This window comes from Pieris brassicae, chromosome 2 (assembly GCF_905147105.1).
Source record: "Pieris brassicae chromosome 2, ilPieBrab1.1, whole genome shotgun sequence".
Classification (NCBI taxonomy): domain Eukaryota; kingdom Metazoa; phylum Arthropoda; class Insecta; order Lepidoptera; family Pieridae; genus Pieris; species Pieris brassicae.
In genome coordinates, this window is record NC_059666.1 from 13,791,991 (window position 1) to 13,806,672 (window position 14,682).

The 14,682-nt window shown below is 33.0% G+C and overlaps 1 protein-coding gene across 1 annotated transcript; it reads left to right on the forward strand.

Moving 5' to 3' along the window:
- The first annotated feature begins 1,684 nt into the window (after window positions 1-1,684).
- LOC123720401 lies at window positions 1,685-7,727 on the forward strand. The gene is made up of 6 exons (XM_045676993.1): window positions 1,685-1,904; window positions 2,914-2,979; window positions 3,363-3,488; window positions 5,588-5,665; window positions 7,180-7,251; window positions 7,682-7,727. The coding sequence occupies exons 1-6, from the start codon at window positions 1,837-1,839 to the stop codon at window positions 7,692-7,694; spliced, it is 423 nt and encodes a 140-aa protein (XP_045532949.1). The 5' UTR covers window positions 1,685-1,836; the 3' UTR covers window positions 7,695-7,727.
- Window positions 7,728-14,682: the final 6,955 nt, after the last annotated feature.

Here is a 14,682-nt window from a genome sequence, read left to right on the forward strand (position 1 = left end):
ACAACTGAGCACCAGCTGTCCACTGAAATTAATTGATGATTATTGAATATTTGACTTAGGGCCTTCAATAAAAGAGCGTACTAATTCCACCAAAGCCCGCAACGCAATCGCGAGCCCTTTGGACATTGAGTGGAGCCCCATGGACTCTCCATGGCAGGCATGACGCGCTCAAACGTAAGAATCGGCATACAGATTTCAATATTGTTGATTCAATAAAAAAAAACAAAATACATAACTGCTTTCTTGGCATAACAAGAACAGGTCGCAGCAGGTCAATGTGATCACGACTGAAGATGCCAGCGATTCCGTGACTACCAAAACAAGAATGTTCTTTTGTTGGCAATGTGCAGATGTAGATGAGATAACATGTGCGAAAAAAATCTAATGTTGCAAATCATTAATAATGCCATGATACCAAATTAGCACCTTACAAGAGCAGCTCAGAATACGTATATAACTATTAAAAATAATAATGCAGTAGCGCTACAACCTACCTACAAATCAGGTTATGCCAAAACTTCATCTGTAATTGTATGGGAAAACACCTTTTGTATGGCAATCAAGGTTTATAATAATTTATCAAAAACAATAAAATATTTTCGGCCGAGAGATTGTAAATATCGACTAAATATAGTAATTGGAAAGAAATTACCATTATATTAATGATTATTTAGAGGCCGTGTTGGCCTAGTGGCTTCAACGTGCGACTCTCATCCCTGAGATCGTAGGTTCTATGCCCGGCTGTGTACCAATGGACTTTCTTTCTATGTGCGCATTTAACATTTATTCGAACGGTGAAGGAAAACATCATGAAGAAACCGGCTTGCGTTAGACCCAAAAAGTCGACGGCGTGCGTCAGGCACAGGAGGCTGATCACTTAGTTGCCTATTATATTAACAAATGATCATGAAACAAATACAGAAATATGAGGCCCAGACCTAAAAAGGTTGTAGCGCCACTGATTGTTTTTTTTTTGAATGATTACTTGATAATTAATTACATTATAATTAATATTAGTATGATAATGTGATATTTTTTTTTAATAATGCGATGATGTACTGCCAAAATAATATAAGGCTATTGATATAATGGTATGTATGTGGCATCTTCTATGTAAAATTCTACTCTTTAAGACTTATTTGCTCGCCATGCGAAGTACCACCATAATATTTTTGTACCTTGCAAATATTATTATTATAACCCTCGATTGCATCCTGCCAGGTCTTGGCCTCGGAATGCTTCGATTTATTTGGATAATTTATAGTTCTTAGACAAGTCTATTTTTGACATTTAGTTGGATTCGAGACATTTTGGTTTTCTCGATGTTTTAGATGCGCACGAGAAAGAGTGCGTATCTAAAGCATGTAAAAAGACCATTAGAACACAGATGGGTATCGCACTTACGACCTCAGGGGTGAGAGTCGCACGCTGTAGCCCTACTGCTGCCAACACTTCTCCTTTTAGGAATCAAGAGGAAAACACACACTCAATTTTTAATGATAAAAGCTCAAACTGATGTACAGACTACTATCAACATGAGGACTGACACATCTGCTACCATAGAGTTTTAACCAATGAACATAGATAAATTAACTTAAAATCCTATGGTACATTAACATCTGCATTTATAGGTATAAAAGTTAGTTTTTTAATTAGTTTATTCTTCTTCGTAATTTAACAAAAACTGTCATTTTGACAATTGTCAGATACAAAATGTAAAATAAACACATTAGTGAGAAAATTAAATTAAAAATTTATATAACATGAGTTGAATTTGCTTGCATCAAACATTGGAATTCAATGTTTCATTTATAATTCTGTTCCATTCAAATCCAAATGGGTGTACAATATAGTAAAGAAATGGTTGCCAGACGACGCATTGACACAGCGACGAGCAATTCTAGGTAAGAATAATATCGTTAGCCTATCCGTAATTAATGAGAATGTAAAAAGGTAATGGACGATACCGTGCGTCCAATTGTAAATGACCGAACGGGACATCATTCGGCCATCATTCATCAGCATTCAACGTATTAGTTTTCAAAATATACAGACGCTAGTCCCTATATATACCTGTGTTGTGGTTTCTAAAGGGTTCCAGAAGTGTCTGGTCTTCAGAGGTACAAAAAGGATTTTTTTTTTGCTTTAGCAATTCACTAAACGCCATCTGCAATTAAAATACAATTTTAAACTATAGTACCATGGGCAGTGTACCCATAAAAACGTCATGCTTTTGAACTCCGGCATCGGTTGAATTTTCCTTTTATGAGCTCATTCGATGAAGATCGTCTAAGATCATTAAATCGACAGAATGTGTCACATATTTATTTATTTACATCATTCCATTTTAACTAAAAATATTATAAAACTGTTATACATTGAGTACGTTTTTAAACCACGGTATGTATTTCCCTAATACACTTCACTAATAGCTCACTCTTAGATACATAGAAGGGTGAACACTTAATTCTAGAACCGTTACCTGTTTACATTTTTGATATATTCTTATCAATACTTTACGTTTCCTGGTTTTTATTGAGTTCTCATAAATCGTGAATCACTACGGGAACTATTTAGGTATTCTAACACACAATTCATAAAAACGAAATCAGTCTAAATGCCATCACTTACACTTTATCTAAGGTATTGTTTTGTCTCTTTATGTCAATATGTCAAAGCAACGATTAAAACAGAGATGAGTACTTTTTACTTGAGTACAACACAGTATAATTAGATAAGATTATGATAGATGAAATCGTTTTTATGTTTTTTTCTACTTTTATACAAAAATTGAATTTACCTGTACTTTAACGTTCCAAATTTTATGTTTAGAATTGTTCTTATTGCGACGAGCTTTTTTTACGTACAAATCATATTGTGTTTTAAAACCTCTTTTTGCTTATTTTTTTGCAGTCTATCAAATTTGCGCTACGTAATACAAAGTAACAAATCTAAGTGGAAGATGTTTCGTAAGAGAGAGTAAGTATACAGAAAGCATAAATAAAATAATCCAGTATTTTCTGTTTAGTGTACTGACATTGACATTGATTACTGCCATTTTATTAATACTAAAAGCAACTTGAACTATTGTTTTCCTATAAATAAAATAATGATCTTCCAAACTTATTAAAGCAAAAAAGGGCTTGTGCTTAAGATCTTATTAATTCAACTTATACCATATGTCGGCGCAATGGCGTTACTGTCAGCTGCCATTGTCATTATACGCCATGTCATGAATTAATAACATCAAAATCAAATCGATTCAATTTTCAATGTATAATCATAATGACTAATGCATTGTCAGTCAGTTTCTGCTACTTCAACTTTTTTTTATCATTTCGTCAAATACTATTGTGTAACAGAATGGCGCCTATACCAGCATACACTGCAGCATCTCTGAAGCCGAAAAAGGGATGTCCATGTGGCAGCGACGGCCCATGCAAGCAAAAAGTTACACCCAAAGGAGTTACAATACATTATCCACAAAAGTAAGTCTAAGTTTTGTCTATTTAATCTCTATAGAATCTTATATAGACTAATTGCAACGTTCTAATAAAGTTGTTCTGTCTCTGACCTTTTCATGACTTACAAGAAAACATGACATAAAGTTACGAAATAATACTTTAGTTAAAAGAACGCACTATACGCATTTGTTTTTATGTATATGAAGGTCAGTCTTTTTAAGTAATCTTTTTAATTTTATAAAATAAGAATTGAAGTAGCAAAAGTGTCAAATAGACATTCTTTCTTCAAAAAAACATTCGTTTTTCCACATTGATAAACACATCTTAGAAAGTTAAAAGACTACTTAGTCTGACCATAAATACCGTTACAATTGAAAATTTATAAAATATTACATTTGAATTTAGAATCTGTCATTTTTATATAATTGTTCATTGGGTTTTCTCATTTTGGCGCCACTACAATGTATAATGTAGTGTATATTAATATTTTGCAATATTAAAATGGAGTGTGGTGATAAAGAACTGAATCGCAGTGATTGCATTACACAAAGTACGTTTGGAGCCAAATGCATTTTATAAAACTCTCCATACGCTTAGTATTAGTAAAATATTTGTGTACCGGGCTATTAATAGGCAACGAGAGCTTTGTTTGTGACAGAAAAAGATCTGGCCGAGTAGTGTTCGTACTAAAAATGTGGTCAAAGCTGTAAGAAAAAGAATTCGAAGAAATCCTGTCCGAAATCAAAAGATTTTATCTCGGGGATGAAGATAACACCTGATGATAAGAACCATGTCGCGTATTTTAAAAGGTGACTTAGGACTTATAGACTGACTATAAGAGACGTACTAGTCATTTCTCAACTGATATTTTAAAAAAGAATACGTGGTACGCAAAAGGGAGGTCACAGAAAAATTGTTTACGGATGAGAATTTTATACAATTAAGCAACATTTTAACAAATATGACCGTATTTACTCAAAGCTCTAAGGAAGTTATCTAGTTAGTCGGCAGAGTCAACGTGTGCACTATCCGACTTCAGTGATGGTTTTTAGTGGGGTATTAGCTATGAAGGAGTTACTGAGCTATACTTTTATGAAAAAGGTATCAAAATATAGGCACAAGTGTATCAAGATACCATTCTTGAGAAGGTAGTGAAGCCTCTTAACGAGCAACACCGTGTTCAATAACCAAGAATAACCAACAGGTTATTGAACGCAGTCTTGGTTGGAAACGAACGATTCGAACTTCATCAGAGCTGAAGACTGGCTGTCGTCGTAGTCCCGACCTTAATGCGCTAGATTATGATTTATGGATAGTTTTAGAGAGTACCTACGGCTTGCTCTAAACGCCATGATAATTTGGAGTCTCTAACACAATCCGTACGATTGGCAGTATAGAAGTTTTTCCAGTTTCCCTTGGAAAGAGTGCGTGCTTCTATTGATCTTGCCTAAACGTTTAAATGACTGTATTACAGCCAATGGAGAACACTTCGAATATTTTAAATTGTTTTATATTTATGTACAAGAGTAACACACAGTAAAAGTAATAAACGTTATTTGCAATAGTTTTTTTTTTAATTTGTTTTAGTATTTATGGCTAGATTAGGTAGACACGACAAGCAGATTATTTCTATGTTTGATGAATTCAATCAAATCTTAAAATGTAACGTCGCTATGAATACGTAATCACATGATACAGATGATAATTTCCTGCGTCGTACGTGCTACAGGTACAGTTTGTGATCTTCAAAGTCTAAAGGCTTAGTAATTTGGTGTTGGTTTATGTATTGTTACTTTTTCATTCATATGTTTAAGATAAATATAAATAGTAAAACATAACATACATAAGGTTATGTTTTACTATTTTATTTTATCGTCTATTATGTTTAAATTCACAATTCTTGCGGCCAGCATATGTTACATGTAATGATATCCAGTGTTGCACAGCCAGACATAAGTACCAGAGTCTTTAAAATTACTCAAAGATTCTTTTAGAAAAAATATTATTGAAAAATAGATGAGGATTACCACTTCAAAAGATTTGCTTGAGTAACAACTATTTGATTACAATACGTATATGAATTATGGTGGACGTATGTATTTCAACAAAAATCATATTTGCAGAAAGAAAAAGTTATTTGGACCAAGTAAAGCCTACATACCACCAAAACCGGAAAAAAGCTACTATGGCGGTAACAATAGGTTGGTAGTCAAGAGATAATACTCTACAGCAGTACCATATCATATATGTAGTATATTAAGATTAGATTTCAATTTAATTCTCGTACTGCTATTAATAAAAAAATAAATCAATAGCGCTACAACCTTGTTTAGGTATGGGCCTCACATTCTGTATCTGTTTTATGATCATTTGTTAATCGAATAGGCAAGTAGGTGATCAGCCTTCTGTGCCTGACGCACGCCGTCGACTTTTTGGGTCTAAGACAAGCCGGTTTCCTCACGATGTTTTCTTTCACCGTTCGAGCTAATGTTAAATGCGCACATAGAAAGAAAATCCATTAGTGCACAGCTGGGGATCGAACCTACGACCTCAGGGATGAGAGTCGCATGCTGAAGCCACTAGGCCAACAACTGCTATTGGAATCAATGAAATTATTTTTCGTAGCAAATCATTTCACCCAAAATGCGCTAGACGTGGAATCACGAAGAAAATATGTAAAAATAAGTCCTTTCCTATGCCCTTCTTCTTTAATTAAGGTATGTTGTGTTTGAAGATTTAAAAAAAAACAGTGGCGCTACAACGTTTTTTAGTCTGGGCCTCAGATTTCTGTATATGTTTCATGATAATTTGTTAATCTAATAGGCAAGTAGGTGATCAGCCTTCTGTACCTGACGCACGCCGTCGACTTATCGGGTCTAAGGCAAGCCGGTTTCCTCGCGATGTTTTCCTTCGACGTTCGAGCGAAAGTTAAATGCGCACATAGAAATAATGACCGGCCGAGGATCGAACCTACTACCTCAGGAATGAGATTCGCATGCTGGCTAGGCTGGTTTTAAGATTAACATCGGTCCTTTTAAAATCTATTTCATTTGATATTGGGAATACACAAATTAAATAATGAAAATAAAAACAGATACCGCCAATGGAAAATTAAATTAAAATAATTTCTATAACATATATATATGTCGAAATTTAATAGAACATTTTATTAATATATATATGACAACCAACTGGGATTTTTTTAATTTCTAAAATGACAAAAGACATCAAATATTTCCAAGCTAGGAACAGTTTTTATTGACAAAAATTCAATTGTCTTTACTTATTGTTTATATTTCTCACCGCTTAAACCTTCCCTGGATGGAAACTGGATGAATGTTGCTCAAGACAAATATAAATGGAAATATATGGCCATACAAAAACTAGACCACTATATAAGAAATCTAACTTAAATTTTTTAAACCACGTGCTGTATGGATTAATTAATAAAGCTTAATAGTAAAAAACCTTCCCTGAAATTCCACTAAAATTACAATATCATAATTAACCAAGTCCTTACCAACGAACAGCAATCATTATTTTTATATCTAGATCATAAAGGCTAAAGTCTAATTATACTCTTCACTAAAGAATGTTCGTTCGTCGTTTTTAAAAATAATTAAGAAATACGGACAAAACAGTAGTCAGTCAATAACAAGAATAGAGGGTAGTTTTTGTTCAACAATTTTTAATGAATATATTCGTTTCATTACAGCTCTCGACCCAAAGTGAAGATAGTACGGGAGAGGAAGTTCCCAACCTGGAGATTAGACAAAATATACTACAGGTACTAGGCATTTAAAGTTAATGCCTCATAAAGTAGTGAATTTTACGAGCTAGGATTTGCCAACTTTTTGAGCTTAATTAAAGGTCAAAATGGTGTACGGTGTTGCATGTCTATAGTACGCGAAGTTTTGTTAATATCTTTGTACGAATACGCTCCGTATTTTACATTTTGAACGGATTATTCTTTGTGCATTTTTAATGTTCATACATTTAATTAATACACACCTCTAAGGAACTCCAATATTTACTAACACCCTTTATTGCAAATTAATTACTTTGTATGTCTGTCTATCTTTTTTCGTCGAACTCCGAAACATTAACGCGATCAAAATGAAAATCTGATAGTAAATAAAACACACTGGTTAGAAAAGTTTCAATTATAACTTATATTTATTAAGATCATTTGATACTAAAATATATTTCTGTTTCAGGCCCCGCTTTTGAGCAAAAATGTAAATGTACTATGAATGTTTTGTTTTAATAAACCATTACACTATCAATAATTGTTATTTTTCATATTAAGTACAATGAAACAAATAAGTACTGGCTTTGTTAAAGCCTGAGGTATCGGTTTCGATTCGATTTCGGTTTGTGGCAAGGACGGTTAAATTTGATTGTTAGGTTAGAAACATGTCGGATACTATAAATTTGTTGAAACCTTTGGTAAAGGCTTAAAGTACTGAAATGGCAAATATTCTACATATACCTAGCGATAAGTTATTTGAAATGAAAATGATTTTTTTTCATGAAGTTATGTTATATTATTAAAAACTATACCTACATATTTATTAGTCTCAGAAAAAAATTAAAAAATATTCTAGTCGAAATGTCCACCTTGGCTTTTATACGGGCCTATAATCTGTGTGGCCACAAATCTATGGAGTTACGCACTGTTTCAAAGGGAAATTTCGCCACTGCTTGCTCCAAAGATGCTTTAAGAGAGTCAATGTTGCCGTGTCGTTTAGAGCAGGCCATGCACTCTACAACTGACCATGATTTAAAGTCTCAAGGCTTGAGCTCTGGCCTAGATGAGGGCCAGTCTTTATAAAGCGTTTATAAAGTTGGTTTCAAGCCAGGCTTAGGTAATTTATGCCTTGGTGTAGTATCCTGCTGATATGTTCACGGTATATTTTTAAAAAGTGTAGTGCTGAGAGGATTCACAAAATAATCCAAGATTGTATCTTGATACACTTTGTCTGAACTTATCACTCCTTTTTCACAGAAAATTTGTTTTGTGACTCCTTGATAAGCACGCCCTACCAAACCATCACTGACGAACGATGATGACCACGTTAAACCTATCCGACCACTTGAGCAGCTTCTTTAGAACTGTGAGCGTACACTTTATCATTGTTTATTGTAGTTTTCTTCAATTGTGAATTTTTTTCATCGGTAAAGGTAAAGTGTCTGGAATATGACTGTCGGCTTTAATCATATTTTCTTTAACAGCCCATTCTATATTGTAATTTGATAATGAACACGAAACAATGTGTGAAATGGCGCAAAATCTAAAGTTTTTAAAAAAAATATACGTGTTGCCACGTATCAAATTAATTAAAATGTTGAAAAAAGTTTTTATATAATATTTAGTGGTGTACCAATCATTCGAGTTTTCGTAGATAAGTAGGGTACAAATCATTATTTTCAATTCCATGTGTCGCCCGACCCATGTCAGAGCATTTGTGACATTTATCTCGTAGTAGATTTAGAAATAACTCAGAATATTGGCTGTATTCGAAAGCTCTCAATAATATTACATACATTACTCATGATATTGTATGTCAATAACAAATTTCACAGATTTTTATAATACTCAATAATGCTTGTCTTACCATGAGGTCGAGTGTTTAGACAACGACTGTGCACCAAATAATATTATATAAAAGTTATTAATATTTAACTTAAATAATTAATAAATAAAAAATGTATCAATAGAAAATAAGTAGGCGTCTTTGTATTATTATTATTTTTTTACAGGAGGCTCGCAAGTGCGTAGCCGGCCTTAAAATAGCTTTTTATATGTAAAACCTCTAAACATATACTACCCAATCAGACCCACCCTTAACATATAATCAATTGATTCCATGTGGTGACAGTCGTTAGCAATTCACTTTATCAAAACTTAAAAATGTCAATCACTGGTAAAACTAAACAAATCGTTCAAATCCTAAGTATATAAAGACAGAACGAGGTTAGATACTTTAAAATATATTAGCAAAAACAATGTCGAAGTAATCTAAGTTGGAGCGAGTGATTGAAGTCGAGACATTCTTGGGTTTTAATGAGCAACTTTAAATTACTTGTTTACAAATAAACAGTATTCGGTTTCTTAATGGACTAAGGTTTGAAAAGGGTTGATTTCAATTTATGAAAGTTATTTGGAATCCTGAAATGATTGTTATTAAGGTAATTTGAAACGTAATACTATTTTTTACATAAGCATCACTTAGAGGTCTTTGCGAATTATCTTATTGAAGTGAAACTTCTTTATTGGCGTTGGAAAAAAAAATATCGTCACATTTATGGGTTGCGCGTCACATTTTTCCGTTACGCGTTTTCTTGTCCCTACCACGGTTTATTCGAAGAGATTCGAAGCCATAATAACAAAAATATATACTAACGATAACAATGATAGTAATAAATCTATTATAATTATTGAAATTCTGTAATAATCTTGGTAGTAATAAGGTAAAATGAAATAATTTTATCATTTGTATTCATGTCTACAATAATAAAAGCCCTTTGTTAAAATTTTATCTAATTTAACTTTATTTAACCAATTTCTGTAATGTTGCATATAGTAGATCATTTTTCGAAAAATAAGGTCTTAAAGAAGTTTCACTTCCAACGTGTGTACACTAGTACACGCACTCATTTTTTTTAAATAGAAATTCTACATATCAAATATATCTAAAAATTGTGAGAGAGTTGTATGGGTCTGTATCCTCCCGGTGCCACCAGCAATGGGATGAGGCAGAATGATAAAAGCGTAGCCTTGTCTGGATGCTGCCACGCTATCAGATTTTGGAGTCACGGCCCTCGACCATTTATATTTTTGGTAAAGATACAAGACAGGTAACTGCTTCAACAAAACGTACTTTAATGTATACGAAGCGATTCGTCCAATAACGTCATCATGGAATTAACTACCAATATTTAACAATTTAACTCACCATATATGCAGTATAAGATGCTAATGATAAGTTAATTTGTTTAAAATGATCAAACTTACCTCAATAACATCTGTCGTTCCTGACCGTTTTTTAAGGCAATTTTCGCCGCGTACTATGAGGAACCAGCTGCCCACTGAAGTATTTTTGAACAAATTCAACATATGGCCTTCAAGAGCCTTCCAATTTTTAAAAGGCCGGCAACGCACTCGCGATTCCTCTGGCATTGAGTCCGTGTTCTATAAAAAAGCGGTGTGAAATAACATGCGGAATAAACTCTCACAGCGATAGAAGATAATCTAGTACTTATTTTATATTACCTGAAGAATCCATTAATTAAAAACAAAAAACGACGATAGAGTACGTTACAGTACGTAATCACAACCCCTGGTTTTGACTTATGGAAGCCACACTGAGTCTCTAAACAGTCCTTTTGTTGTACAATTTTGTATTAGAAAAGAGAACTAGGAGACTTGAATTTAGGGATAGGCGTAGACTCTAATTAACAATCCTGTTAGTTAAACAGGTAAAAACTAATGTTATAGATAATAGTCATTAAGAGATGTTTTACTCGAGCAAGAACTACAATTAATCCAACACCGTAATTATTGCCCGTGACAATCGGAATAAAAAATCACAACCACAGAATATAATGAGCAGTAACTTATTGAAAACCAGTGACCAATTGTGGTACCTGTTGATGATTAAATGTTCATTGTATTATATCTCTATAGTTTTAAGTTTATGTTATTTAAGTGTTGGCCTAGTGAGTCTCATCCATAAGGTCGCGGTTCGATCCCCATCATCAATGGACTTTCTATGTACGCATTAAGCTCGCGCGAACGGTGAAGGAAAACAGGCTGGTCATCTGGTGGAAAAAAACAAATGATCACGAAATAAATACATAAACCTGAAGCCCAGTCCAAGAATCTTGTAGCGCTACTTTCTTAAAGATAATATATACACAATTGTTAAATAACTTTGTATAATGATTACAAGACTAACGGACCCGACAGAAGCTGTTGTCCTGTCTATGATTATTGATTTTGAATTAATATAATTAACTAAAAATGCTTTATAATGTACAAAATTCTTTGTTTTGTTTTTATGGCGGGGCGGTTATATAAATAGTTTTGTTGGTATTCCGACATATAACTGAGCCATGAGAAAAACATGGATTTCCAAGATTCACAAACAATTAGCGACTGTAATTATTTTTCTTACATCTTCTTTGATGATATTTGTAGCACGCATTCTGTTAATGTTATGTCTAACGTCATAAGGTTACATGAAAAAAGTTTGAATGATATGAAAAAAAATGCTATCGTAATAAAAGTATTATTAAATTTTCTATTTTATTGTTATTTCTTTAATAATAACCTTCTCCTGACAATAACAAACACAAAAAAAAATTAGCGAAATCGGTCCAGCCGTTCACGCGTGATGGGAAATATGGATTCATTTATATATATATAGATGTTTCACAGCATTAGATATGTTAGGTATTTTTTATTTACAAAGAAGAGACAAAAAATATAATCTGCAATACAAAGCAAATATTGTCAAGACCGAAAACTTATTTCAAAATTACGATTTAAATACTGGACGTATGACAAATAAAAAAAACTGGATCCAAAACGAATGGAGGATCCTTCAACGTATCTGGATGACACGGAAGTAAAAATACGGAAATTCACATATTTTGGACACATTCTGCGTCATCATCGTTAGGTTATTCATAATTGAATGCCTTGAATTTTGCCGTGCTATTGACGTGCTCGTAGAAGGCTGGTTGCGAAACGTACGGGAGTGGACTGGCATCACATCCACCGAGGAGATGTTTAGTGCCAGGTATCATGGCAATTCAAGTAGTTAACAACCAACCAGCCAAGCCAACCAGAAACAGATGGAAGAAAAGTTATCTATGATATATTGTCATATGTCAATAAATATATAAATTTGAAATTGTCTTACCACTATGTTTATGTTTTTATATTTCTGGTACACTTTATATATAAACCTCGAATGATAACAGAAGTTTTATACTGTCAGCACCTTTACTGTCTTACCTGAAAAGTAGGGAGTTTCCTTGACATTCGGAGTAATTACTTCTTTTTAACGAGACTTGTTTTGCGTTTCATTCGGTGAGTTCTTTTTATTTTTTAACGTCATTAAGTTGATAAAACCAATGATTGAAGATGAAATCATACTTATTTATACTTTCAACTTTTATTGTGGAATAATAAAGCTTTAAGCCCTTTTTATAAGTATATCTTTCTAAACAAATGTAACTTATGCCAGTGTTCAATTCGTACATCTTCAAAATTAATAATTTTTCAAAGTAACAAAGTATCATTTTCCAATGAACAGTGCAACACTGAGGCTTACAAAGCTAGTTTTATCCTTATCACTCTCGTGGAAAAAAAAACGAGACAACATATTACCTTAATGAAACTACTAAAATATTTAAATAATTTGAAACACGGGTATAGGCTGCGTGCAGACGCTTTCATAGTAAATTTAAAATGTTATTTTATTTAATACATCTAAAATTAAGAACATTCTTATGATATCATCAAATAAAGATAAACAAATTAGGAAATATAAATATTTCTTAATGAGGCAATAATAATATTTGATATTAGTATATCCTAACTAATTATTTCTGTTTGACATTTGACTTGCATTTTAAGGAAAATACACGGAAGGATGTTGACTCTCAAGACGTCACTCGTACAAGCAATATTCTATTGAAAATATTGAATGATGTGGTTGGTGCAAATTGGAGTTAAGAAGAAGTTAACTGTTATTTCCACGGTAACAAGGGTTTTTACTCCATTTTAGCGTTAGCGATCTTCATGTTTTTGTAGGCAACTTCGATGTAGTTCTCTCAATATCCGTAGGGGCAGATGTTGGTACCTTTAGGTACAAAAACTTACAACATAATAGGTGGTACCTTAACTTAACAAGTGAGTATCATAAACGCTTTCGCTATTGTAAGAGAATACAGTCCAATCTGTTAAAAGGCCAAATCTTCATAAATTAAAATATAAATTGTGAAATTATACCAAGTTGTACAAGGTACATTAGGTGAAGATTGTATTAAATCATTATTTAAAAAAACAGGGCGGTTACAACGCTTGGACTTGGCTCCAGATTTACGTATCTGTTTCATGATGATTTTTATCTTTATTTAATCTTAATAGATTTCTGAAAATCTTCATAAAATAAAAGCACACACACCGTCAACTTTTTTTTGTACACTATACATGGTAGGCTTAATTAAAACTTTGTATATTCATGGTATATGACAATGTATAGTATATATTTGCAGATAATGCAGAAAAGTACGTCATCATCGTAAATGCCAAATGATAAAACTATTCTTATCTTCCGTCTGCCACTATTGCCTGGGTGAGAGTCACTGGTAGAGGCCACCAGGCCAAACATTCGAGCCAACTACAGAGCCGTACGTTTCACTTCTAGCCGTAGTATCCACGATAAATATCGATCATTCAGAGTGTCACGGCCGACCTTTGGGCCTCTCATTATTTCACTTTTCAAAGGTCAACGAATTGTATTAAAGGGTTCCTATACAATTGAAATTTGTATTAAGGAAGTAACTAATTTAGGGGACGTTGAAAATGTTAACTGTTATATGCTGTAGTGCTTGTTATATGTTTTGAAAAGATAAATACTACTTACATCATTATATTGTATTTTGTTAAATTAGTTTTATTTTATTATTATTGGAGGTTTTATTTAAATAATTTAACTTACCATATTGATACATATTTACTTTATAGAGGAATTAAAATTGAGCTCGCAAATTACACTAATAAATTAATTAGAATATCAATTTATATACACGCAGACAATATAGAATCATAGCTAATTCGAAGTCAAAGACATCGTGCCAGCAGTTACCAAAACTTTTTAATTTATTATAACGACCTAGGTAAATACAAGTATCTTTCCCCCAACTTTGATTTTATTCCCTTTGATATAGACTCTTGCTGTGGCTGTGGCTTTCAAGCATGCGCTAATTTAAGATTCAAATTGACGCCTTTTTGATACCTATGACCTGTGCTGTCCTCGCTATGACGAATAAGTATCGAAATAGCGAGGAAATTAGGCCAGCATTAAAGATACCCTGCCTCAGTGACCATTTTTTTCATGTAGATTAAGATGGTTAATAATGTAATCAGCGTTTATTATTTTTGATGTGAAACTTGTTTATCGGCGTTAGAAAAAAATATCGT